The 25346-nt window shown below is 37.2% G+C and overlaps 1 protein-coding gene across 7 annotated transcripts in view; it reads right to left on the bottom strand.

The window, feature by feature from the left end:
* The window catches only part of PDLIM5 (PDZ and LIM domain 5), a 215665-nt gene that overhangs the window by 127912 nt on the left and 62407 nt on the right, over positions 1 to 25346 (bottom strand). For all 7 annotated transcript variants that reach the window (XM_054484247.2, XM_054484244.2, XM_054484249.2 and 4 more), the window contains exon 3: positions 17277 to 17428. In XM_054484247.2, coding sequence (XP_054340222.1) covers positions 17277 to 17428 — 152 coding nt within the window. The remainder of the gene's footprint in view (positions 1 to 17276; positions 17429 to 25346) is intronic.

Below are 25346 nucleotides of genomic sequence, written 5' to 3'. Positions count from 1 at the left end.
AATTGAGAAGTGGTGTATGTTAGGGGATACTAAGTATCCTACATCCCTAAAGAGAGAAAGTGTAATGGCATAAGAGGTTCCAGCTCTGACCTTCTTAGAGAAACCAGGAAGCTGGGGATCTCACCAGCCCACATGAACTTGCCTCAAACAGTTTTAGACATACAAAGGAAGATGAAGTATACAAGCAAATGGCACATGGTTCTCCCAGAAGTTTGTATCATTCTGATGACCTCTCTCATACTGACTTCTGTTACAGGTTTTGACTTAGCTGTCATACTATAGCAAACACTCCTGAAAGGCTAGTACTCTGTATCTTTTTCTTTTTGTAACTGCACAACAATTAATGCAGACTCATACCAACCAAAAACTGACAAATAAGTTTTAAATGAATGAGTATATTTGTGTTGCTAATGGGAGGCAAGAAAAGAGAAATACTAAACAAAAGGAGCAGAACAGAGTTTTAAATGGAAGGTAAGCAATGGAAAAGAGACAATAAGACATGGATCAGCACAGCTGCTCAAAAGAAAGTCACTCAACCAGTTTTAGGACTTTCAACACTCATCACTGGAACTCTCATTCCTCCACCCCAACTCTCCTAGCGCCCAGGCCTTCCTTAGTTCCCACCCACACTTGTGAAACAGTCTCCTCTAACTGGTCTCTTTTTTTTCTCCCTACACATATTACACAGCCAGAATACCTGTGTTTTTCATCCTGGCTGTGTGACGTTAGACAAATTATTTAGGCACTGCTCCTCTACTTCCTCATCTTTATTAAAAGAATAATAGGCCGGGTGCGGTGGCTCACGCCTGTAATCCAAGCGCTTTGGGAGGCTGAGGTGGGCGGATCACGAGATCAGGAGATCGAGACCATCCTGGCTAACACAGTGAAACCCCATCTCTACTAAAAATTCAAAAAAATTAGCTGGGCATGGTGGCAGACTACTCGGGAGGCTGAGGCAGGAGAATGGCGTGAACCTGGGAGGCAGAGCTTGCAATGAGCCGAGATCGCACCACTGCACTCCAGCCTGGGCGACAGAACGAGACTCCATCTCCAAAAAAAAAAAAAAAAAAAGAAGAATAGTAGCACCTATGCCTCACAGAGTTCTTGAAAGGATTAAGTGAGTTATACGTAAAGCATTTAAAAGAATGTCTGACACACATTACCTGCTCTATAAGTATTATTATTATTAGTATTATTATATATTTTATTATTGCCTTATAAAAAACTCTTCCACAGTTTCCCATTAACTTACAAATGAAATTCAAAATTTTACTCATGGCAGCCAAGACATTTTATAATCTGAACCCTCTCAACCCTCTAACCATCTCCCAACTCTTCCTGTCCCCTCAAAAAATCTGTATTTTTGCCCCACTGAACTACTGACAAGTTCTCAGAACTGAACGCATCTTTGCTTAAGCTGTGCTCTCTGCCTAGAATGGCCTCTTTCCTCCTACTATCAACCACCTAGCAAATTCTTTATTTAAGTTTTAATTTATGCAATATCTCCTGGAACATGCTGACTCCTCTACACTCCTTTCTCTCTGTTCCAGTTGCTACTTGTACATACCTACATTCTGAGAATCGTCCACCTGTATTATAAATATTGTCACTTTATATGTCTCTTTCCATTAAGAGCTTCTTGAACTGAGAGATGCATTTCTTTTATCTACCTATTCCCTAATCCTAGCGTAGACCTGGCATACCACTATAGTTCAATAAATGCCTACAGAAGAGAGGAAGAAAAGAAATGAGGAAAAGACAGTGTTTTTTTTCCTTCATATATCATGGCCTCTGTGGCCCTAATCCTCTTCTGCATTTTTCCATTTCCCATATAAGTCCTCCTTAGCCGACAAGTTCAGCCTAAAGCACATGTAACAGTTTTTCTACACTGCAAATGAATTCAGGCTATGAATTACATATTATACATAGACACATATATATTATACATAGACACATATAAGTACTCTTGGGGAACCCTGTTCATCTTGTTACTTATTCACATATTACTAAGGTTTGTATAATCCTTTCAAGCTTCTTTTCCTAAACTATGCTTGATCCCAACCTCCAGTCCAGCTCATCTCATTTGATTCCTGGGAAAACTGAGTACTTGTACTAACTTATTACTTGCCCTGTCTTTTAATCATGGAATCCCTCTAAACTAGGATCTCTCTTCTTGAAGATCCCAGCAAACTTTATCACTGTCCTTAGTTTAAAAATTCTTCCTTTTCAGAATCTCAAACCTCCAGTGACTAAACAATGCTACTCTGCTCTGTCCTACCGTCATCATTCATCCCAATCTGTCGTTACATCAACACTTTTCCAATTTCTGTAATTCAGTTACACAAGGTTTATTCAAGCTCTACATATATACAGTTGAGAGAGGACATTTTGGCACCCTAGAATCAAGTGGAGGGATTTTGAGGCTCTAAAAAAAGAAAGAAATTCAGGAAAATAAACAACTTAAAGAAAGTATAAGAAAAGGTTACAGAAAATGGAAAACATGCTGGTTTCTTTAATAGTTATGGTATTTGCTATAAACCAATTTACCACTAAATCCAGAATTTCCCAATCTCAGCATAAGATACTGACTGATGAGATACCTAAAAGAACATTGTAATTAGTCCACAAAATAGATGGAGAAAGCAGCAGAGCAAGGTCAACAGGGTGGAAAGGTTAAGACCACAGGTTAATACCAATCTGTTCTTCCTTCCCTCCTCCACCACACAACTCCAATTCCTGGGTCACTACTGTGACAGAGTTGTCACAGAGCTGTCACAGTAGGAAATCTTTTACACAAATCAAAATGAAAGTTTGAATCATAAATAAAGACAAAGGCTCTGCTGGTTAATAGCTGGAGTTGCTTCAAACTCTAAAATGCTATGAATTTATGAAGTCTGTTCTCAATACTCAAACTTAACCATGCATTTTAATTCAACTAAAAAACTGTTTCACAGATGAAGATCGTATTACAGCTACTTTAATTAGTATTCAGAGAATGCACACACTGGAGCTGCTAAGGAAACGAATGAGGTAATACTGATACTGGAATATTTTGTAAGCTACTAACAAAGCAAAAATTTTCAAAGAATTTTAAAATATGTGATCCCTGTTAATACTCTTAACAGGGCTGACTCCTTGCTAGAAGTTTCCATGGCATTTGAAATTACTGGAATATCAAACAAATGTCTTCATAACTGCCCCTTTCTCTGTCTCCTATGAAATAAATTTAATGGCAAAAATTCTTACTGTGTTGTATTTGGAAAAGCAAAACAACTTTTAGAGAAGAAGTATTTATAATTACTGAGCAATAAAAATACTTTAAAATTTCTGTACTTAAAGAGATGTGTGCAGACAAATCATTACATTAAGAGAGAAATCTGAGATTGAACTCTGGCTTATTTACTTACAAGTTGTGTGACTCTGAAGTACTTACTTAACTCTCTGTAAAGTAGGATGATAATATCTGCCATAATAAGTTGCTATTAAGATTACATGACTAATGAACATAAAGTTCCTACCTCAGTAACTTCTTAGAGGTAACAATTTAAAGTGTTTAAGTTCCTTTTTCTTTAATATGCTTTACTTACTAAATTCCTACCAGGTACTAAAAAACAAGCTGCTTCCCTAACAACTTGAACACTTTTTCTCTCATATCTCAGAAGAAATACTATTATCTAAAGTTCTTGGAATCAAGAATATTGTTATAATTTACTTATTTAAATCCTCTTCAAATGTAAAATTTTTCTTTCAAAACATAAAAATACTTTTCTGTTTTAAGAATAATTTGGGTACCAGAAATTCTCAGGATAAGAAAACCATTCTGGACTAATAAATAACCTATTATTTCAAAGCCTAATTCCAGTAAAACAAAAGAATCTGGAAAGTCCCTCACATTCATTGTAACAGGAAAAAGTGCTATAAACTTCAGCCAAAACAGCCAAGATAAAGGCAGACTTGACTGTAAGAGAGGTATTTCAATGCAGGATTATTCCCTGTGAATTTTACCATGATGTGGAAATGAACCCTTACTGTATTACCCAAGAAATTAAAAGTTCATAAACAAAAAAAATGAATGAAAGACCATTTTTCATCTGCATTTCAATTTCAGAGAAAGAGTATTAACAGGGATCACGGCAGGTAAAAAGAAATTATTAGGTAGGACTAGTAACATTTGAAAACCTATTTTAAAGCTGATTTATTATGAAAATGCAGGCTTTAAAATACATTAAACAAAAGAGTTTGACAGTGTAAATACTCTGCCGTGTTTTGCATGGCCAACCACTCCCATGTACTTTTCAACTCACATAAAGCCTGAGCTATTTCAGTCTTTGAGACTATAATAGCAACAACAGCCACTGGAAAACAGTTGGGAATGACTTGAATTTCAATCCTTTCAAAAATTCCTGGAGCTATGGACAAAAATGTTTATCTGGAACTCTAAGGAGACTGCTGCCATTAACTAAAGGACAATGACCAGCTTGTCACTATTTACCTCACTAATAACTTGTAAACGATTTCTAAATTTATCAGGCAAAAGTAGCAAGAATTGCCGTATTTATAAAAGTGGCATACTCTACAACTGAAAGCAATAAATACGTATTTGGTATCTTCTATGACTATATCTAAGCCATGGTGGTGGGCACTGGAGTAGGTAATAAATAAATACATATTGTCTCTGCTTTTGAAGAGTTGGGTATGACTCTGTTACCACTTAATTCGTGAGCACGCCACATTTTATTCAGCTACTCCTTTCATCAAGGAAATATTGAGTACCTCTCATTTTAAAACTGAAATTAAGCTATTTTTATTTTTAAAATGACAATAAAGGTGAGGTTAGCTTGGTGGAATCCAATGTCATAGAATCAGGCTCCTTTTAATCTGCTAATACGCAGATGTGGCCAGGAGAATCTTCTCATGTTACTCCTTCAGCTGTCTTCTGGCTTGGGATTTTCTATCTCTGCTACACTCCTCACCCTCATGCTGTCTCTCCTCAGTGTCTCCCTCCCTGCAAGTGTCTCTGCTTCCCTGTCTCTACCTCCAGATGGCTTAAAATATTTTTGGTCTGTGCGTCCCAACTCATATACAGCTACACCTGAGGCAGCTGGAGGTAACTAGCACACAGTTTTAAGTTTTTACCAGTGATCCATGAATGAAGTCTGCATAAATCTTTAATATATTTGGATTTTTAAATAAATGTAGATTCTTGCATATCAAAGTAGAAAATCTACATCTTCATTTAAAACTGCAATATAATATTTATAAAATCTCCAGCTACTAAAAATACAATTATTATCTTAATGTGGTGGGGGAAGGGTTGTCCATAAAACACTTGACATTAAAAAAAAAAAAAAAAAAAAAAAAAACCTTATGTAAGGTTAGAAGCCAGTGCCCAGCACTGTGAGCTCCACAGCAGGTATGAGAACTTCCTTTCTATCCCCAGTGATTCACACAGCAAGTGTTTAATTAGTATATGCTGAAACACGAATCTTAAACATTTTCGTTCAAGATACAAGCACAATGACTAGGATCTGGGTCTCTCTCCACTGCCATGCTGTGATGCCATACTAATTTCCTCTACTCTATTCCTAGTCTGTTTTGAGACATATATACAACGGCTAATGAACAGGTGGCTACGGGTGAAAGTGGGAGGTTCAGGCAAGGAAGGTGTCTTTTTGATCTGGATAATGGGGTGAATAGTGGGGCCGTTCACCAAGACAAGTGCAGCAGCAGGAGACACAAATTTGTGAGACAAGGCATAGAGCTTAGTTTTGCCCACATTGAACTTGCAGAATCTGTAATACTTAGTGAGAAACAGTTTCAGTAACATGACAGGAGCAAAGCCAGACTTCAGTGAGCAGAAGAGCAAGAGGAAAGTGAAAGGGGCAGAACACTGAGCCTGGGCCTAAGCAGGCTAAAATCCTGAGATACTTCTGACTCTTCCCTCATTCTGCATCTATCCAGAACACAACTGTGGCTTACAGAAGTACTGCTCAGTTCTCACTTCTCTAATTTCTCCTGCTTTCTATTTCTAGCCGTCACTAAGCCAGGTTACTGCAATACTTGCCTGACTAGTCTCCCTGCCTCTGGTCTCTCTCTACCTCTTTCCAAGCAGTCTCACAAAATATGGTCCTGAAAATGTCACTTTTCTGATAAACCTTTCAATAATACCTCAGTGTCTAAGACCCTGCAAGGCTTAGTATTCTGACTTCACTTTTCTTTCATTCTTATCTCTATTTCCAGTTGGTCAACATTTGCCTGGGGATTTGTCATCTCCATACTACATCAAGAGGATATTCCTCCAGCTGAATATGAAACAGAGAGAGGGAAGTCAGGGAAGTCAAGTAGTTACCCGTCTGCCTACCTGACTTCCCTCTCTCAGTTTCTCCCTCTTTCCCTCAGTCACACCCATTTTGTTGCCAAGAAACAAAACAAATATGATATTCTAGAAGTACTTTACAATGGATTCCATACTAATACTTATCAACTGAGGAGGGAAATAGGAAGAAAAGAGAGAAAACTTATCTTTATTATGTCCTAGGCTCTTTACATATGCTATTTCATTTAACCTCATTCTTCAAAGCCTAGCCCAGGTTTCTGCAACTCCACAAAGGCTTTCCATTAGAATGGGATCTTCAACTCTCCTTTGAACCCCTGTAGCATATTGTATCTCTTCCGATCCCAATAAAGAGATTATAAATTCTTTAAGGGCAAAGATTATAAATCTCTTTATGTCCACCTCTTATGGCTGCTAGTCATAATGTAAATCTGAAGGAAAAGTCCAAATTTTTAAATTTAATGAACATTATGAAATTTTAAAACTCAGTAATAAATGGTAGTGCTGAGGAAGGGTTTTAAAAGAAAATTTCTTCTAAAAGTGTCAGAAAAACATGTTCCAAAAGTTAGTAATTTTACTTGATTTTAATATGCTACTCAGAAAATTAAAGGAATATACACGAATATAAAATGAGAGAAAAAACTCACATTTTTGTTTGTCTTTCTGACTTAACCCACAGTAAAGAAGAACTACATTTGCATTGTTCCTCTAAGATGAACACAAGGAGTTAGCAGAATAAACAAGACTAGGTGTGTACTGGTTTCTCTTTGCTGCCACTATCTTTCGGGCCAGATGGGCCATAAATTATTGGTTTAGACAATAATTTTGAACCAAAGCAGTAATTAGCTGGCAGTAAACATGTTTGCATCCACTACACTCTTCGAAAAAGCTTTAATTACATCTACATAATCCAAAATCACTCATTTGACTAAGCAATCCTCTCTTCTAAATCTTGCACCATTATCTTTCTGACTTTGTCAGGTAATGACCTACTGACTTCCCTCTCTCAGTTTCTCCCTCTTTCCCTCAGCCACACCCATTTTTGTTGCCAAGAAACAAAACAAAAATGATCCTCTAGAAGTACTTTACAATGGATACCATACTAACACTCACTTATTAACTGAAGAGAGACATAGGAAGAGAGAAAACTCATCTTTATTATGTCCTAGGTTCTTTACATAGGCTATTTCATTCAACCTGTGTATAAGCCCTAGAAGGCAGGTACAAGTGGTTAACTGAAATTCAGTTACATAATCTGCCTAAGGTCACATAGCCAGGAAATGGTGAAACCAGGATTTGGACCAAGTTTGCCTAATTTCAAAGCCAATGCTGGTGCCATTCACCTTCTTTACATCTCTATTTCATGGACCTTAAAAATTCTACATATTAAAATTTTATTTTGCAAAGACTATTTTAGGTGTGATCCAAAAAAATTTTTAAAGATTTAAAACTAAACAGGTCTTTAAACATATTATTCCTGGGATTGTTTTCCCAAAGGACTACAGATTGAAGTAAGTTTTCCTTCAGAGAAATAAATAAGACTTTTATATGTTAAAAAAAAACTTTCAAGATGTAAAGTCAAAGTGAAGAATTTCACAATACAAAATACACCCTAACCAACCCATATTTATCAGATGTTTATTGTCAAACTGCCACAAACTATTCAGAATTAAATTCAGCCTTCAAGTCCATTTCCAACAATCTTTAAGGCCTACTGAATTGAAGAAAAAGAGATATATAAGATAAATACTTATTTTCTATGTCTGCTGATTGATTTGTTGATTGACAATTATGGTCTCTTCCAGTGAGTGTGATGTTGACTAAACAGTCCCTAAAACATATTTTCTTTTTTTGAGACGGAGTCTCACTCTGTCGCCCAGGCTGGAGTGCAGTAGTGCAATCTCAGCTCATTGCAACCTCTGCCTCCCAGGCTCAAGTAATTCTCCTGCCTCACCCTCCCCAATAGCTGGGAATACAGACGCGTACCACCGCACCCTACTAAATATTTTTCTGTATTTTTAGTAGAGACGGGGTTTCACCATGTTGGTCAGGCTGGTCTTGAACTCCTGACCTCAAACGATCTGCCCACCACGGCCTCCCAAAGTTCTGGAATTACAGGCATGAGCCACAGTGCCTGGCCCCTAAAACTGTTGGAGGCCGAAAGAGTGAGGGTTGTGATCAACTCAGTATACCACTGGAGGCTATATGAGTAAGCAGCAAACTGTCATAAATGCAGAATGCTGGCAAACAGACAAACTGCGTCTGCCACCCAGAAGGATTGCTGAGGGCAGTCACGACCCAGGCGCAAGTGTTTCTTATGATTAGGCATAATTGAAGCCTGTTAGTAACAATATGAACCTGTGATCGATTAAGCAGCTGACTAATTGTTACCTCCTCCTCCCTGCTCTTGTTACCCAATAAATACCAAGGGCTGTAGAAGCTTAGGCAGCTGCCTTTGCTCACTCGAAGCAGGGAGCCCTTTTCTTCTTCTCTCTTCTTCCCCACGCTAGCCTTTCCTTTAAAATAGTTACTTTTGTCTAAAGTTTTCATTTCTACGTTCATCCGTCCCTTCATTCAGTCTCGTAATGATGGTCTAAAGGAGTAACAGTAGTAACTGTTGGAATGATGGCTCAAGTAGTAACAGTAGTAACTGCTGTAATGATGATCTCAAGTAGTAGTTGTGGCAGTCAGCCATATAAAACATATTTTTTAAAAAAATTCTGAATTTTTAGTTACTCACAGAATGCATACATAGAAGCACAGGAATGAACTAGCAAATATAGTCAATAGGGTTATAAATTTGGGAGAGAAAAATAAAAGATGACTTTCTGGCTTAGGATGGGAAACCATATACACAAGCCAGTATCCAAACGAATGTTTCTATATAGTGGCCCATTAACCTATTAGCTTTTTCTCCCTTTTCCTTTCACTCTAATATATAGGGTCTTTTTAAAGCACACAGAAAATAATTTAGGTATAATTTTTATTACAGAATACTGACAGAGGAGAGTAAAAAATGAAAGGTACTTTTTAACAGAGATGTAGTTGCTTATAAGTAGAGGAAGAGTGACCCCTATTATGCATCTATCCCATCTTATCAAATATATACTAGGAGACTAGTCATTAAGTCCTTTGCCACAGCAAAGAAAGTAAGGAGGGCATAAGCTATGAACTGATCTGAGTTCGTTAGGCAAATCACACAAACTCTCTAGGCCAGGCTTGTCCAACCCACGGCCCACAGGCTGCATGTGGCCCAGGATGACTTTGAATGCAGCCCAACACAAATCTGTAAACTTTCTTAAAACATTATCAGATTTTTTTTGTGATTACTTTAAGCTCATCAGCTATCGCTAGTATTAGTGTATTGTATGTGTGGCCCAAAACAACTCCTCTTCCAATGCGGCCCAGGGAAGCCAAAAGATTGGATACCTCTAAGCCATTATATATTCACCTGAAATAGGCCAACTTCTTCCTCAATGGATTGATATAAGGATTTAATGATATATGTAAAAAAAAAAAAAAAAATCACAAAGCATGTCAATACATGTTTGTCCTCTTTCCCTTTCCTAAGCAGCATTTCTTATTTTAATGATGGATGGGGGACATAATCAATCAGACTTAGTCCTTCTGAAAAACTGTCATCCTCCAACCTAAGAATTAAAAACAAATAAGCAAAGAAGAAGTAGTAAAAGCTAAACTGAAGAATAAACACTAGAAAAGTACATGAAATACCAAAAAGGAAAAAAAAGTAACTTCAAATGGGATGATGTGAAACTCCAATTATTAAAAGAAAAAAAATCTAACTAAATATCTTTTAATTCACACAAACTGAAATGTCCCAGATAGAGAATTGAAAACTTAGATTGAAAAAAGTACTTTCTAAACTCCTGCCTCTATTCTATTGGTGAAAGAAAGAGCAGAGTTGAACCCATAAAGCTAACAGTAATGGGATATTAAACAACCCATTAAAATGAGACAAAATATAGCTAATAGCTTCAGTCTGGTACAACAGCTACTTCTTCTTTTCTCTTATAATCCAATGTACCTATTAAATTACTCCAATCTGTCATTCATTAGCAGTAGTATTTGGACCTCTGGCAATCTTTTTGTTGTTTGAAGGATGAAGAAGAAGGGGAAGGCAGAAGGAGTAGTACATCAATATTTTTCAAAACTCAATTCTTCTAGGTCTTTCACTTCCAATCATAACAAGTTATACACTAAATGAAGTTTGAAGAACAAGAAACAAAAATTTAAAAAAACCACAGACATGCCACTACTAGTAATATAAAAACAAGGAAGAGTAGAAAAACTATATATATATATATATTCTGTGATTCCAAGAGGATTAATTTAACAACATAAAATAAGAATAAAAATATATAGTACTATATTTTCTGATTAATAAATGATGCTTGCATACCCATCTGACCTACCTTTCACCTTAAAGTGAGCAGAACAGTACAAGTCACTTTGTTAACCTGGCACAGTTTAAGATAACTCCAATGAAGAAAGTCCAATTTCCTGATTCTCTCAGCCAAAATAAGCAAACTTAAGTTGGTTTGATCTAATAGCAAGCTCTAGGGAACTTATCCATTTACAGTTGAAAAACCAGAACAAGAACCACTATTTTTATTACAAAAAGGGAATTTAGAAATCACCCATGACCTCATTTTATAGTCAAGAAAATTAAGGCCCAGTTGTTTAGCCACTAGCCCTAAATCATACAATAAGCATGTAACAAGTTTACCTATGTCCTGCTATGTAGCTAACTACTGAAATAAATGGAACAGTTAAAAACCTTATTCATAGAAACCGTTCTAATACAGTTAATAATTTGACATCGAAGCTTTTGAAAGTAATTTTCTTCTTGTATCAACTGAAATAATGTAATTTTAAAAAACGATCCACTTTGATTTGGATCAAAATCACAGGCAAACACATTTGACATTTAAAAATAAGCACTGTTATTTGCCTGACTTCCCCAAGAGTAAAAATAATTTTAAATAGAATTTTTTATAGTCCAATTGCAGTACTCCTAGAATTAGTTTCAGGGGCAGGAAAAAAATGTGTTTTTTCCAATTTTTTCAACGATAAAAGACAAATCAAAATAAAACCATTCACACTTCTATGTTCATTAGAAACCCAGAGTATACTGAGTCAAGTCTTATTTTTTAGGATATCATAGAAAGAAAATGTGTTTGCTTTATTATATGCCCCCAAATTAAAGTAGACATAAATAACAGTTACAAAACCACCTGACTCAAGCAAGTATCTTTATCTTACTTTTTCTTATCAAAATCCTATTTTAAGATATTGAGGTTGGGCCTGAAAATGAAACCAAATTTTGAATATACACATATATTTTCTTAAAAATTAGTGGATATATAAGAATAATATTCAATGCAAAAAATTAACAAAACAAAATTACTGGTAATTTTATTTTCAAAAACAAAAACTGGGTTTTGTTCTCTCCCTGGGAATTCTTAGGTGGAGGAGAGCAGAATTTGGGCAGCAGTGGTCCTCATCCAATGTTTCTACAGTGCTAGCAGGAAAAGGCAGCGCCACCACTATTGGGTGGGGGGAGACCTGGTCTGCTCCTTCCTCTGGCCTTCCTTTCCGTGACTCTAAGTTATTTCTCTCCAAAACCCTGCTCTAGATCCCTGGCCAACCAGCTATAACTTTCCAGAGCTTTCTCACAATGTTTTAATAGGCCCCGGAAAACTTAAATTTGATTGCAAACAAGGCAACGACCCACAAGGCCCTACAAGTTTTCTCGCCACTTCTACTCCCTTCCTGCTACCTCTCTGACCTTACTTCTAACCGGTCTGCCTTCACTCACTCTGCTTGGCTATACCAACCTCCCTGACAGACGGCCACCACACTGGGTCTTCGCTTTGCTTTGGATACTCATGCAATTCCCTGGGGAATTGCAGTTTAAAATAGGGTGGTAAGGAAAGCCACAGTGAGAAGGTAGGTTATTGGATATCTGGGCATGAGTACCCCAAGTGAGAAGGTGCTCCCTCACATGCTTTATTTTTCCCTGTAACACTTCTCCACACAAGATATTTTACATATTCTGCTTACTTGTTTATTATCTGTCTCAGTCCTCTAAAATGTCAGTACTATGAAAGCAGAGATTTTTGTTTGGTTTGTTCACTGCTATGTCCCCAAAATCTACAACAGTGCCCGGCACATAGTAAGAGTTCAGAAAGTATTAGTGAAATAGATAAATGATTCCTACTTTGGGAAATAATACTGGTGCCTATCAAAAATAGACTACTATACAAGATGCTATCAAATACAAATAGAGTAAAAAAAAAACATGGTTTTTGCTCTTAAAGAGTCTTCTTGGAAAACCAGGACTAATATACACGGAATAATTAATAGATAACATAGGCAGTGCTAGGTATGACTGTTAGCTAATTAGGTTTATTTGTATAAGACTCGTGGAATTGCCCTTGTTATTCCTGATTATACATAGTGTATAATTAAACGCTGAACTGAATGGCAGAAACTATCTCATACAAGTTCAGAGGGGAAAAAGGAATGAGGTGCGATAGTAGGAACAGACTGTGGGCAGGAGACACTCGATTTGGGTTTAGTGGATGTGAAGGCATGCACTGGCAGTGAACAGGTGGTGGGCATTTCAGATGAAATGAATTTCGTAAGAGGGCATAAAGGCAAGAGAAGGATGGCGAGAAACCTATCCTAAATGGAAGAGAGGGCATTCAGTGGAGTGGTGGTGATCTGGAGAGGACAATGTGAGGAGGACTCGATTACAAAGAACACGACCTTCTGAGCAGAGGGATTAGTCTGGATAGACTCTCATAGCACGTGCTGTTGTCTGTGCCCAGCTTAGATCTCCTGGAACCCTTCTAATGGTTTGGTACACCCATTCCCCAGGTGTTTCTTCCATTGCTTCTAATGGTTCACACCAGTAACTTTCTTTGGAAGCAATATAAGCTACCTCCTAGCCCTCTTCTCTGTTTACTCACACAACATACTTCCAGGGCAGCTGACGGCTAATAACTAGCAAATACAAGGAAGGTGGTACAAAAGCCCAGTTTCATTGCCTCAAGGCAAGACAGACTCACTCTGTAGTGCAATTTTGTTCCCAAGTTTCCTGCTGGATCAAGTGAAGCTGGATATCCCCTGAAATCACACCTTTGCTCATCTCAGTTTCTTCTGCTTCCCAACCCTGTTTCACTCACTCCTTTCCTTAAAGGAATCCCTTACTGTATCACTTGCACAAGAATCCCCATCTCAGACTCTGCTCTAGGAAACTGGACTAAGACAAGTCTGTAAATGATAGTAGTACACATTGATGCAGAAAACTTCAAGTTTACGAAGGGAAGAGTTCACTGAGAAAGTACTCTTGTAGGTAACTTAGTTTGGCAGAATTCAGAGTAATCTGGTTGGTGAGAAGTGGAATGAAGAAGTGACCAGAGGACAATTAAGAATGCTGTTCAGGGCCGGGTGTGGTGGCTCACGCCTGTAATACCAGCACTTTGGGAGGACAAGGTGGGCGGATCACAGGGTCAAGAGATCAAGACCATCCTGGCCAACATGGTGAAACCCCATCTCTACTAAAAATACAAAAATTAGCTGGGCGTGGTGGTGCGTGCCTTTAGTCTCAGCTACTTGGGAGGCTGAGGCAGGAGAATTGCTTGAACCCAGGAGGTGGAGGGTGCAGTGAGCTGAGATTGTGCCATTGCACTTCAGCCCGGGTGACAGTGTGAGACTCTGTCTCAAAAAAAAAAAAAAAAAAAAAAAGAATGCTGTTCAGGCTGGGCGCAGTGGCTCATGCCTGTAATTCCAGCACTTTGGGAGCCCAAGGCAGGTGAATCACTTGAGGTCAGGAGCTCGAGACCAGCCTGGACAACATGACGAAACCCCATCTCTACTGAAAATACAAAAAAATCAGCCAGGCATGGTGACATGCGCCTATAATCCCAGCTACTCAGGAGGCTGAGGTAGGGGAATCCCTTGAACCCGGGAGGTGGAGGTTGCAGTGAGCTGAGATGGTGCCACTGCACTCCAGCCTGGGCGACAGAGCGAGATTCAGTCTCAAAAAAAAAAAAAAGAATGCTGTTCAAACTTGGAAAACATACTTACTTTGATATAAGAGATAAAACTTAAGGAGAGAATGGTCCTGGTATAGAAAAGAATCAAAGATAACTCTTCAAAGTTGTACTTTTTTCCTTAAAAGGCAAAAGTATTTCTTCAGTAGCACTGTCAATGTTATACTACAAATTTTGTTAACCACACACTCTATCAAAACAGGCTGACATTACCTAACACAAGAACTGTTCAAAAACTTGAAGAGAATGCCAATGAATAACAATGGGACTCTAAAATACTCCCCAGTAGTTTGGGTCCTTGAATGTCTATTATTTAGAAATATGAAGATATGATTAAGTAGTATACTCAAATGTTTATAACAAGCCAATTTTGTAAGTTGGTTTGTCAGATTCTGTATTTAAGCAGCCTTAAAGAATCTTTATTAGAATCAGTAGCAGATTACATAAATTGGAAAGGCATCCTAACAGGGCAACATCTGGTTTTTATCTATTCTTATGGGGCTCAGAAGTGTTTTCAATAGAAAATAAGATACTGGTTCCTGGGTCATAAAATAAGCAGCACAATGTGAAAACAAGCAGGCTGGTATGAAAGAAACTGTAGGCAACCCATGAAAGAGCTCATACCCTTAAATAAACTTTCAGTTTTAGAATGTGTAAAACAGCTTGTCATCATCTCTATTTGTTTTGCTTTCTTGATATCTCAAACAAGTTAAGCTCCTTGACCTCTTGATTTCCCTTCAAAATTCATACTTCGTAAATTAAAAATGACTTTACTTTCATTGATTAATAACAACTTTCATGTTACATGTCTCAATATAGAGAACAGAAGAATACTAATGAAACAAATTTTTTATAACCAATTACTTTTCTTATTGACTACTTTCCTATGCATTAAAATATATAGCTAATAGCCTATCAAAATTTAAAATACATATAAACATTGATTCAGCAGTCCCATTGAAAAGAATTTCTCTAAGTTTTTTAAAAAGACCCTAAAGAGGAAACTGCTTAGAAAGTCATAATACCTCAAAATAGATCTGTATGTCTAAGTCAAAGTTTGTAAAAACAATTTCCTATTCAGTTTTAATACCAAATTGATACTCCGACAGGTAAATATAATTTATCCTGTAGAAATCCTTTCACTAGCAATCACCTAGGACAGCAGTAGCAAAAAGCAGAGAAGCACTGCCTAAGTGTTTCTCACAAAACACGACTCCTAGGAGAGGCTCCAAGAAAAAGGTTCCATAGCCAAATATGTTGGGAAGGTACCAGGTTTTATTTCCCTCTTTTTTTTTTTTTAATTTTTTTTGCGGGGGTGGGGCGACAGAGTGTCGCTCCGTTGCCCAGGCTGGAGTGCAGTGGCATGATCTTGGCTCACTGCAACCTCCGCCTCTAGAGTTCAAGTGATTCTCCTGCCTCAGCCCCCAAGTAGCTAGGATTACAGGTATGCACCACCACACCCATCTAATTTTTGTATTTATAGTAGAGACTGGGTTTCACCATGTTGGCCAGGCTGGTCTCAAACTCATGACCCCAGGTGATCCACCCGCCTCAGCCTCCCAAAGTACTGGGATTACAGGCATGAGCCACAGCACCCAGCCTATTTCCCTCTTAAAGATTCATAATATGCATGATAATTTATGGAAGACTAAGATAATTATATGCAATATAATTATGGAAGAGATTGGGGAGGGAGAAAAAGTGGTGTTTTCCAAATTTGATAGAATTCAGAACACTTTTCGTAATCATCAAAAACAAGATTTTTTTAAAACTCTCCATAACTACCTCGTATATGATCAAGCTACCTTCATTATAAAGCTGAAGGTTCACAGCTACACTTCCATCACTCTCCATTCCCTCTTTCTCCTCCCTTGCCTTCAGCCCAGGACACTACAGTGATCAAACTTTGTAAGTCATAATAACCACAGAGAACTTCAACAAATATAACTCCTGGTCTTTCCTTCCAGAAATTCGGATTCAGTATAGACATCAGTATTTTTAACAAGCACTCCAGATGATTTTGGTGCAGGTTTCAAATAATGGGATGCTCAAAATACCTGATATATTATAAACAATGTGATGATTCATTATTTTATAATTTGAGGCCAGAGTGACTTTAGAAAGCAATAAGTTCAAAAAGTCCAGCCTTCAAATGACTCTATTAAAAATTATTTTTCTACTCAGAAAAAAAAAAAGAGAAAAGGACAAACTAACGAAAGCCAAATCATATCCTAAAAGAATACCCTTTAATATACTGCTCAGAATTTTACCTAACAGAAAGAATTCTTAGCCTGCACTCCATTGAGAAATTTTAAGAATTCCTGAATTCTCTGAAGCTGTATACACAATTTTTTTTTTTTTTTTTTTGAGACAGGGTCTCATTCTGTTACCCAGGCTGGAGTGCAGTGGCACGATCAGAGCTTAATGTAACCTCGACCTCCTGGGCTCAAGCAATCCTCCTGCCTCAGCCTCCTGGATAGCTGGGACTACAGGCACATGCCACCACGCCTGGCTAATTTTTTCATGTTTTGTAGAGACGAGGACTCATTATATTGGCCAGGCTGGTCTCAAACTCCTTAGCTCAACCAATCCTCCAGTCTTGGCCTCCCAAAGTGCTGGGATTACAGGCCTACACAATTTTTATTAGTATGGGAATAGATGCCTTTTGATGGGGAAATAACTCGTAGCTTTCAGCAATTCTCATGCTGCTCAATTATCCAATTTAAGAGCCATTATATTTTTTATTTACCTGAAACGATGGTAGCAGAAATTGAGTCTTAGTTAACACCGTGAGTCAGACACACAAAAACACATTCCTCAATGTTGTTTTCTCTTTCAGGGACAAACAAAAAGCAACTTACCTTTGCAGAGTCATATTCAAAGAGCCTGTACAACCCTTAATCTTATTCTGGGCTTCAAGATGAGTCATTCCTTGTGCACTTATTCCATCAATGCTGAGAACCACATCGCCTATTCTTACATTTGCCTGGGCTGCCTTGCCGCCATCTTTTAGCTGTAATAAATATATTTCATTAGGAGTGTCACTCTTTGAAAAAGAATAATAAATGCTGATAAAAATTATACTTTTGCTTATACCAAAAGTATATTAATATACTATTGAAGTTAACACAAAACTATCTTGTTTAACATGTACAGAATTTTAGCATGTAAAGATAAAATTCAAATGATTTAAATGTTTATTTTCTTATATCCTTATTTGCTCTATAAAAAAAAACTGAATTTTCTGAGAAAGATTCCCTTATCATTTCTCCATTTCTTTATTGTGCAACAGTAGTTTGTGATTTTTTATGAATCAGGAAGAGAAGAGGAGCAGCCAAGGAAACTTCACATTTTAGCAGAATAAAAAGAATGCAATCTGAATGGGGTTTTTATACTCTTTTAGAAATAATTTTTTAAAACTCTTTTAACAGCTGTATTTTTGTTTGAGCACAAAGAGGAATAGAGAGGGAAGATCTGCTAAACAATCCTTCCTGTTGAGTCCAGTTCATATCCAGGGTTTGGGAATTGAATTCTTTCAGATTCCAAGCCCAAATATCTTTTATACTGGGTGTGCTTCCTGCTCTAGGCATTTGCAGAAGGGAAACTCTTTGTATCTGAGACAATCCAACTTTTTTGTGTATGTCACAGTCCTTAATCCTTAGTCTTTCTTCCCCTGCTCAATAAAATCTTCTATGTGTTTACATTATTTAGTCTGATCTCCTTCAAATTTCGTGTGTATATATTTCATTGCCTCAAAAGAAGCAGATATATCATGCTAAGTGACAGTGAACTTTTCATAGATGGAAATATGAAACAAGTACAAATTAAAGAAACCATTCAAATTCAAATGACAGCTCAGCATTCAATAAGTATAAGTAGATCACACTGAATACTGAGTTGCTGCAAGATGGGAGAGACTAGGCACGAAAAAGCAAGTAAATAACCAGTATTTCTCTAGTACTTGAAACTAAAATGTTATACAGAGCTTCTGTTTGTGATGATGAAAAAGTTCTAGAAATAGGTAAGTCAGAAGGTTGCACAACACCGTGACTATATTCAGTGAATGCAACTGAATTATACATTTTAAAATGATAAACTACTCTGGGAGGCCGAGGCAGGCAGATCACTTGTGGTGAGGAGTTTGAGACCAGCCTGGCCAACATGGTGAAACCCCATCTCTACCAAAAATACAAAAATCAGCCGGGCGTGGTGGCGCATGCCTGTAATCCCAGCTACGCGGGAAGCTGACACAGAAGAATTGCTTGAACCTGGGAGGCAGAGGTTGCAGTGGGCTGAGATCGTGCAACTGCACTCCAGCTTAGGCAACAGAGCAAGACTCCATCCTCCCAAAAAATAAAAAATAAAATGATAAACATGGTTAACTTTCATGTTATGTATATTTTATCACAGTTTAAAAAAAAACCTAATGATTTTAGAAAACATTTAAAGAAAACAGTTCTGAAAGCGAGTGAGCTATACACCACTTTCTCTGGGACTTTGGGAAGGTCGTTCCACTTATGCTATCAGGTTATTATAATGATTACACATAGATAATATAGTTGAATAAATGTTAGCTATTACTGTATTATTATTCCCTTGACCTCAGATTATTGATCTGAGAAATGCAGAGCCTGCACCAGACGATCTCAGAGGCCTTCTAAAGTCCCTGCCAGTTTTAAAAGTTTATCTGTGAGCTGCTACCTATACAAAGTTACAGGTTTAATCCTAAAATAAAAGTCAAATCTGGAAGACTTCTGCGAGACAAAGGGACATCTATTCCCTACTAAAATCAGCAAATGAATTAAAATTTGAAATCTTTGTAATGAGAGAAAGTAAACATAAGTCATCCTAGATTTTATTTTAGCAAAGAAGGGCAGGCATTAAACAAAAAATTAACTAGAAATAGAATGCAGTTAAATTACCTCACCATTCTCACATAAAGTAGTCTGAAAACAGAAACACTGAAATCTATGGGCATTTGTTCTAAGTGTACCCAACAGAAGCAACTTAAATACTCCTAGTTCAGTAGTAATATAAAGGTAATGAACAACGTAGAAAGAAAATAATGGAATCAAAGGCAATGTCATAACCAGATAACTTTTCTTATTCTGCTCCCTTTACATACTAGATCTCTTGAGAGTCTATCATCTCAAGAGTTCAAAATCAATTTCTTAGAATCACCTTTCTTTCTAGGACTGCTTTTATTCTGTCACCCTTATTTTCAGATCATGGAGCACAGGAATCCTATAGCCACATGGATTCTGCCTCTTCCTTAAGTACCACATCTAGGAAAATTACTAAATGTAACAATGTAAATGTGTTCTGTCCATCCTTCCATTCCTCTCCTATGACAGTCCAAGTCTTGATCATCTTTCACCTTGCTCTTGCCTATAGCCTACTTGCCTTCCACTAGAGTTTTCTACAGACCTTTCCTACCTTCACATTCTCCATATTTGTCTCCTTTTCTTCCATCTTAACATTCCCAAATGGTGGCCCCATTACCTCTCGCACTGGAAAGTTCTAATCATATCAACTCCCTATTTATAAAATGAGAGTAGAAAAATTGCAAATGTCTTCTGCTTCCTACAATGTAAAGAAAATACAAGCCATCTATAATTTGTCACCAATCTGTTTCCAGCTTCAAAACAAGCTCCATAAGGTTAGGGATCATGTTTTATAATTTGCTCCTCTCCAAGAGCCTTGAATATTGTAGGTTTTCTAAAACTTTCACAACTTCCCTTGGTAACTTTGTATAACAAGTATTAGGAAGAACTTAACTGTACTGAATCTTAATTCTTTCTCAATCAATTAGCACAAATGGAAACAAATGCCCATCAACATCTGAACAATCTTTCATATATTTAAAATGCCATACAAACTCCTTTTTGTTTACAGTTTTTCAGCCTGGTAATATTAATCATCTTGAGTTTTTGACACTGATGTCTTTTTGGAATCTCTAACCATTTTCATTATTCTCTACCCAGGCTTCCTACTCATATGATGTAAACTTAAGGGCATGATCAGCTTGAACTAATGCTATACATAGTGGGAAATGCCCAATACACAGAAAAACAAATTTAGGACTTGTAAAAAGGAGCATTTAACTAAATATTCCTATGAGCTTCATTTATCTCCAGAACCACTTCCTCAATCTGTTCACTCATTAGAAAGACAAATGTTACTTTTCTCTTAATTGGGTAGGATGTAGCATTATGAATCTAAGCAGCCAAGGAAAGACTACAAAGTCATTCATTATTTGCAAAGCTCTTTTTTTGGTTTGTTTGTTTCACTGTTTTTCAAGTCTGAATAGCTTGCATTTGTTTAAAGCAGTAGTAATTTTCTGTCATCAGTACATCTTGTACACGGCAGCCATAAGTGTGTATGGATTTCATAAATGCACAGTGTAGGAAGGAAGCAGTTGTGGGAGGCTCCTGGGTCAAGCTCAGTATAAATCAAACTAATCACAAGCAAACGCTTCCTTTTTGATCTTTAAATGCATTTTTCAGTACTGCTATCCAATTTTCCACAGACTTAAATTGTAGCTGAGTGCATCTTCAAAAACATTACTTTGTGGTCTCACTTCAGTTGCAAGCACACATGGCTGTACATGTTGGAACTGCCTCTGAGTTCAGGTCTGTTCACTGATGCTGAAATGAAGGAAAACCAGAAAACTGTATGCTCCTGAAGAGCGTGTTATCTTTACCAAGCCTCCCCATTAACTTTGGTACGAAAGGATCTAATATCAGTTATCTGTACTTAGATTAAAACTCATCCCTAGGAACAGCTGCATTTTAACCCTTTTATCTGTAATCATGGATTACAAGAAGTCTTCTCTTGAAAAGGAAGTCCAGTCTTCAGCAAGCAGATAGGAAAGACTGCGGGAGTTTGGGAGAGAATGTAAAAGAAAATGGAATCAGAGCCTTGAGCTTGCCCATCTTACTTTACTAGGAAAGACCCAAAGGTAAATTTTTTTTCAGCCATTTTAGGAAGGTAGCTCCTCTTACATAGTGTTTTACTGTCCTAAGAAAGAAACAACCCAGAAAAAGTAATTAGTACTATAATCTACCAAGCATGAACAGTAAATCGGGGACTTTGGAGGATGCTTCATCATTCCTCTGTTTTGTAAGGTAGTTGTCTGTTTTACAGATAGGAAAACAGCGCTTCAACGTGATTAAATAACTTGTCTATGTCCATACAACAATAAGACCACAATACTGAGCACAGGCTTTGAAGTCAGGCAAATATGAGTTCATATTCATGTTCTGCCATTTGCTAGTTGTGTGACCTGAATTTACTTGACCTCTCTAAGTCCCAGCTTCCGCTCTTTGAAAATGAGGACTATAATTCCACCTGCCTCACAGAGCTGCTGGGCAGGTTAAATAAAACACCAGGACAGCACGTACCACAAAATGCACTGGAAATGCTCAATATTATTGTTTATTCTTACACAATGTCACAAATTCACATAGGCGGGAAGCCTACTTCAAGGTCATACAGGGCAGAGAAGACAGTGTTTCAAAGTGACCGGTCAGACCTCCTTCTGGCTTTTCGCTTCCTTCCTTAAACTTCCTTCTGCTTCTCTAAGCCTAACTTTCCCCTCACTCAGCAACAGAGATGAATATGCCACACATTCAGAACATAATTCCCTGCATCCTCCTTCCCTGCTTACTACTATCCAATTATGAGTTTCCCAAAATCGATTCCTAAAGAATGGTGGCCTCTTGTCACTTCTCAGGACAGTTAGGTGTTGCCACTGTACCAAAAGGCCGAAGGATAAGAAGCAACAAAGTGATGTTGGTGAAGAAGTCTTGAGCTGGAGGCCAGAGAAGGACAGGAATAAAAGAAAAAAAGAGAACAGGGAAACAAAGAGTACTGGTATAGAAGGTAGAGGAAGGAACCAAGACCATGAGGAAACAAAGATGTCCCAGGTGTTGGAAAGTGAGATCCAGGCTTTATCTCTAGGTGTGATATACATCCAAGTACATACGCACAAAATAATATTTAAACAGAACAGAACATCAAAATAACGATTAATTATAGAAGAGAGAAGATTCTATGTTTTGATTTGCATTTAAAATAATATACATGAACATAATTAGTAACTATAATTTCGAGTAAATTTTCTCACAGTAATACTTGTGTGCCTTTAAACATGTCATTAATTTATTGTTCTCAAATAAAATTTATAACTAAAATTACCCAAAATGCTTAGCCTCCACATACAATGTTCCAGTATTTGTTCCTAATCATTTTAACAACAAGAGAAAAAGTAGTACTGTGTCTTTATAAAATTACACTGAAAATAAAATATTAATATCTCAAGACAGCAGAACACTTAGACAAGGAACTCAAAAGTGCACTAAATGGAAAACTTATCCACAAACAAGTATGTTATTTAGGATTTATAGGGAGTTGGATATACCTGCTCCACTAACCCTTCCCCTTGGCTATTACCTCTTGAGAGCACTTCTATCCCAAACAAACCAATAGAGCTTTCATTTTTAAAAATTATAACCCATTATGGCAGATATCATTTTAAATAAGTCTAACCATCTAAGATTTATCTTTAATATGATCATTCAACATAGCTCCTACATGCCCTAAGCTTTTCCATAAAAAGGCACAATGTTTAACCATAACAGTGACTCCAATGTCTTAGAATTCTCTATATATGAAATTTGTCCTTCTAAATTGCAGGAAATACTCAAAATGTACACAAAAACCTCTATTTGCTTTTCCTTGGAAATAAGCCAGCAGTTGCCAAACTAAGAAAATAGGCATCAGCAATAGAAATGATTTATAATATAGACAGGTAACACCATTTTAATAGTCAGATGTTTACTAAATAGAACAATTTATACTGATTCAAAAGAAATTTACTTAGGTGATTATCCTATAATGTACTACAGGCAACAAGTAGGAGACATGTACCTATATAAAGAGCCACTACCAAAGGGCAAGTTTCAATCTTCTGCATATTTTCAACAAATATGGAATGCTTGGAAACACATGACCCTAACACAATGGGTATGGCAGGAATGCCACCAGACATAGTAAATGTAAAAAAGGAACATATAAACATGAGAGCTACAGAAAGAAACACTAACAGAAATTTCCCATGTCCAAAAACCCTGGGAACCAAACCATGGGAAAATGGAAGCTGTTGTTTTTCTAACAGTGCTGTTACCAAAATTTGAAGAACTATGCTAATAAAATTATATCTATCTGATAAACAAGACTTTCTTGAGGCAGAAAACGCACTGAGAAAGTGTTATTTTTCTTAAAATCTAATTAATGAGCAATCTTGAATTTTGTTTTAAATATATTTTCCAGTACCTGCTGTCAAATAAAAAATTTGAATCTGGACATATGAGACTATGGTTAACAGTTTCTAGTTATCTCTCTCCCACATATTTCCCAGGATACCATAAACGTGACTATGTGACTTTTTGCGTCACCATCCCATTGCAAAACACCTACATAAGAATGTGTGAGCATTACACCTATGACAGAGAACTTTCACAGAACTTGCTTTCCTGCCAACAATAGGTACTACTCAAGCCACTCAACAACACAAATAAATAAAATCCCGGTGAAGTTTTTATGAGCAACTGAGGGACTAGTAAAGTGAGCAGAAGTAAAGAAAATGTGTGATGTGCTGATTTCCCCCTCCCAATATATGCATTAAAGCTTTTTTCAAATCCTAATTGATTTATTATCATCCTAGTGCTTATTAATCTACCTTATAATATCACACTTCAGCATTTAACATTGTTCTGTCCTGCACTATTTGTTGTTATATAATGTTGGCACTTTGACCAGTCTACAAATGCTATTCAACTACATTTAAAATGTCAATCTCTCGTTTACGTGTCTAATGTGAACATTCCTCTTAAAATCTAAGGCTGGGGTGGGCACAGTGGTTCATGCCTGTAATACTAGCACTTTGGGAGACTGAGGTGGGAGGATCGCTTGAGCCCAGGAGTTTGAGACCAGCCTGGGCAGCATAGTGAGACCCTATCTCTACAAAAAATTTAAAAATTTAGATGGGCATGGTGTCTGCACCTGTGGTCCCAGCTACTCAGGAGGCTGAGGCAGGAGGATGACCTGAGCCCAGGAGATCGAGGCTGCAGTGAGCCATGATTGCACTACCACACTCCAGCCTGGGTAACAAGTGAGACCTCATACCAATTAAAAAAGAGAGAGAGAGAGAGACTGCTTTGGATTTATTACCTTTTTCTGTGAAATAAAATGATAAGCCTTTTTGTAGATTAGAATGGTAGGGAAATAAAACAAGCAATCACTGATGTCTCTCTGTGAGCAAAAGTGTAATCCTGACTCATATGAGCAGTACTTACTTTAACAGTGGGCCTTATTTTGGTTGTGCTAATTTTACTCAAAAGTTAGAGAATACACCTTATATGGTAGCAATGAGAAGAATACCTCAAGTACGTGTCATCATCCCTTATAAAACCAAAGACAGAAGAGGGCAATTATGTCTCTTTCCTTATGTAGCCATGGAGCTATCTAGTTCAAACACAGGGCTTTTGCTGATACGGCATGGTCTGTTCTAGTAGTCTAAGTTTATTTCCTATGATGAGCCCTTATTTAGTAAAACAGCATCTTACTCTACTCTACCAAAGGCCTAACAAATAGAAACATGTCTTCATCAACTGTGATTTACTATTGAGATGCCTCATTAACACTTTTGACTTATAGCTAATCTATATATGTCTAAATCCAAAGTGTTAATGTGTGAATAACCTACTAGAAATGTGAAAGTATGATAGTCTGTAAAAAGAACACATCCACAAACATCTGAAAATCAAACAAATTTGTTAATTACAGAGAAATCAGTGTTTCTATGTAGTCTACTCTGGAATAGTGAGAGAAATGATAGGAAATGTCCCAAATAATTATAAAGACTAAAA

The sequence above is a fragment of the Pongo pygmaeus genome, chromosome 3 (assembly GCF_028885625.2).
Source record: "Pongo pygmaeus isolate AG05252 chromosome 3, NHGRI_mPonPyg2-v2.0_pri, whole genome shotgun sequence".
NCBI lineage: Eukaryota > Metazoa > Chordata > Mammalia > Primates > Hominidae > Pongo > Pongo pygmaeus.
The sequence above is the reverse complement of the archived record's forward strand: the minus strand, read 5'-3'. Positions and strand labels throughout refer to the sequence as shown.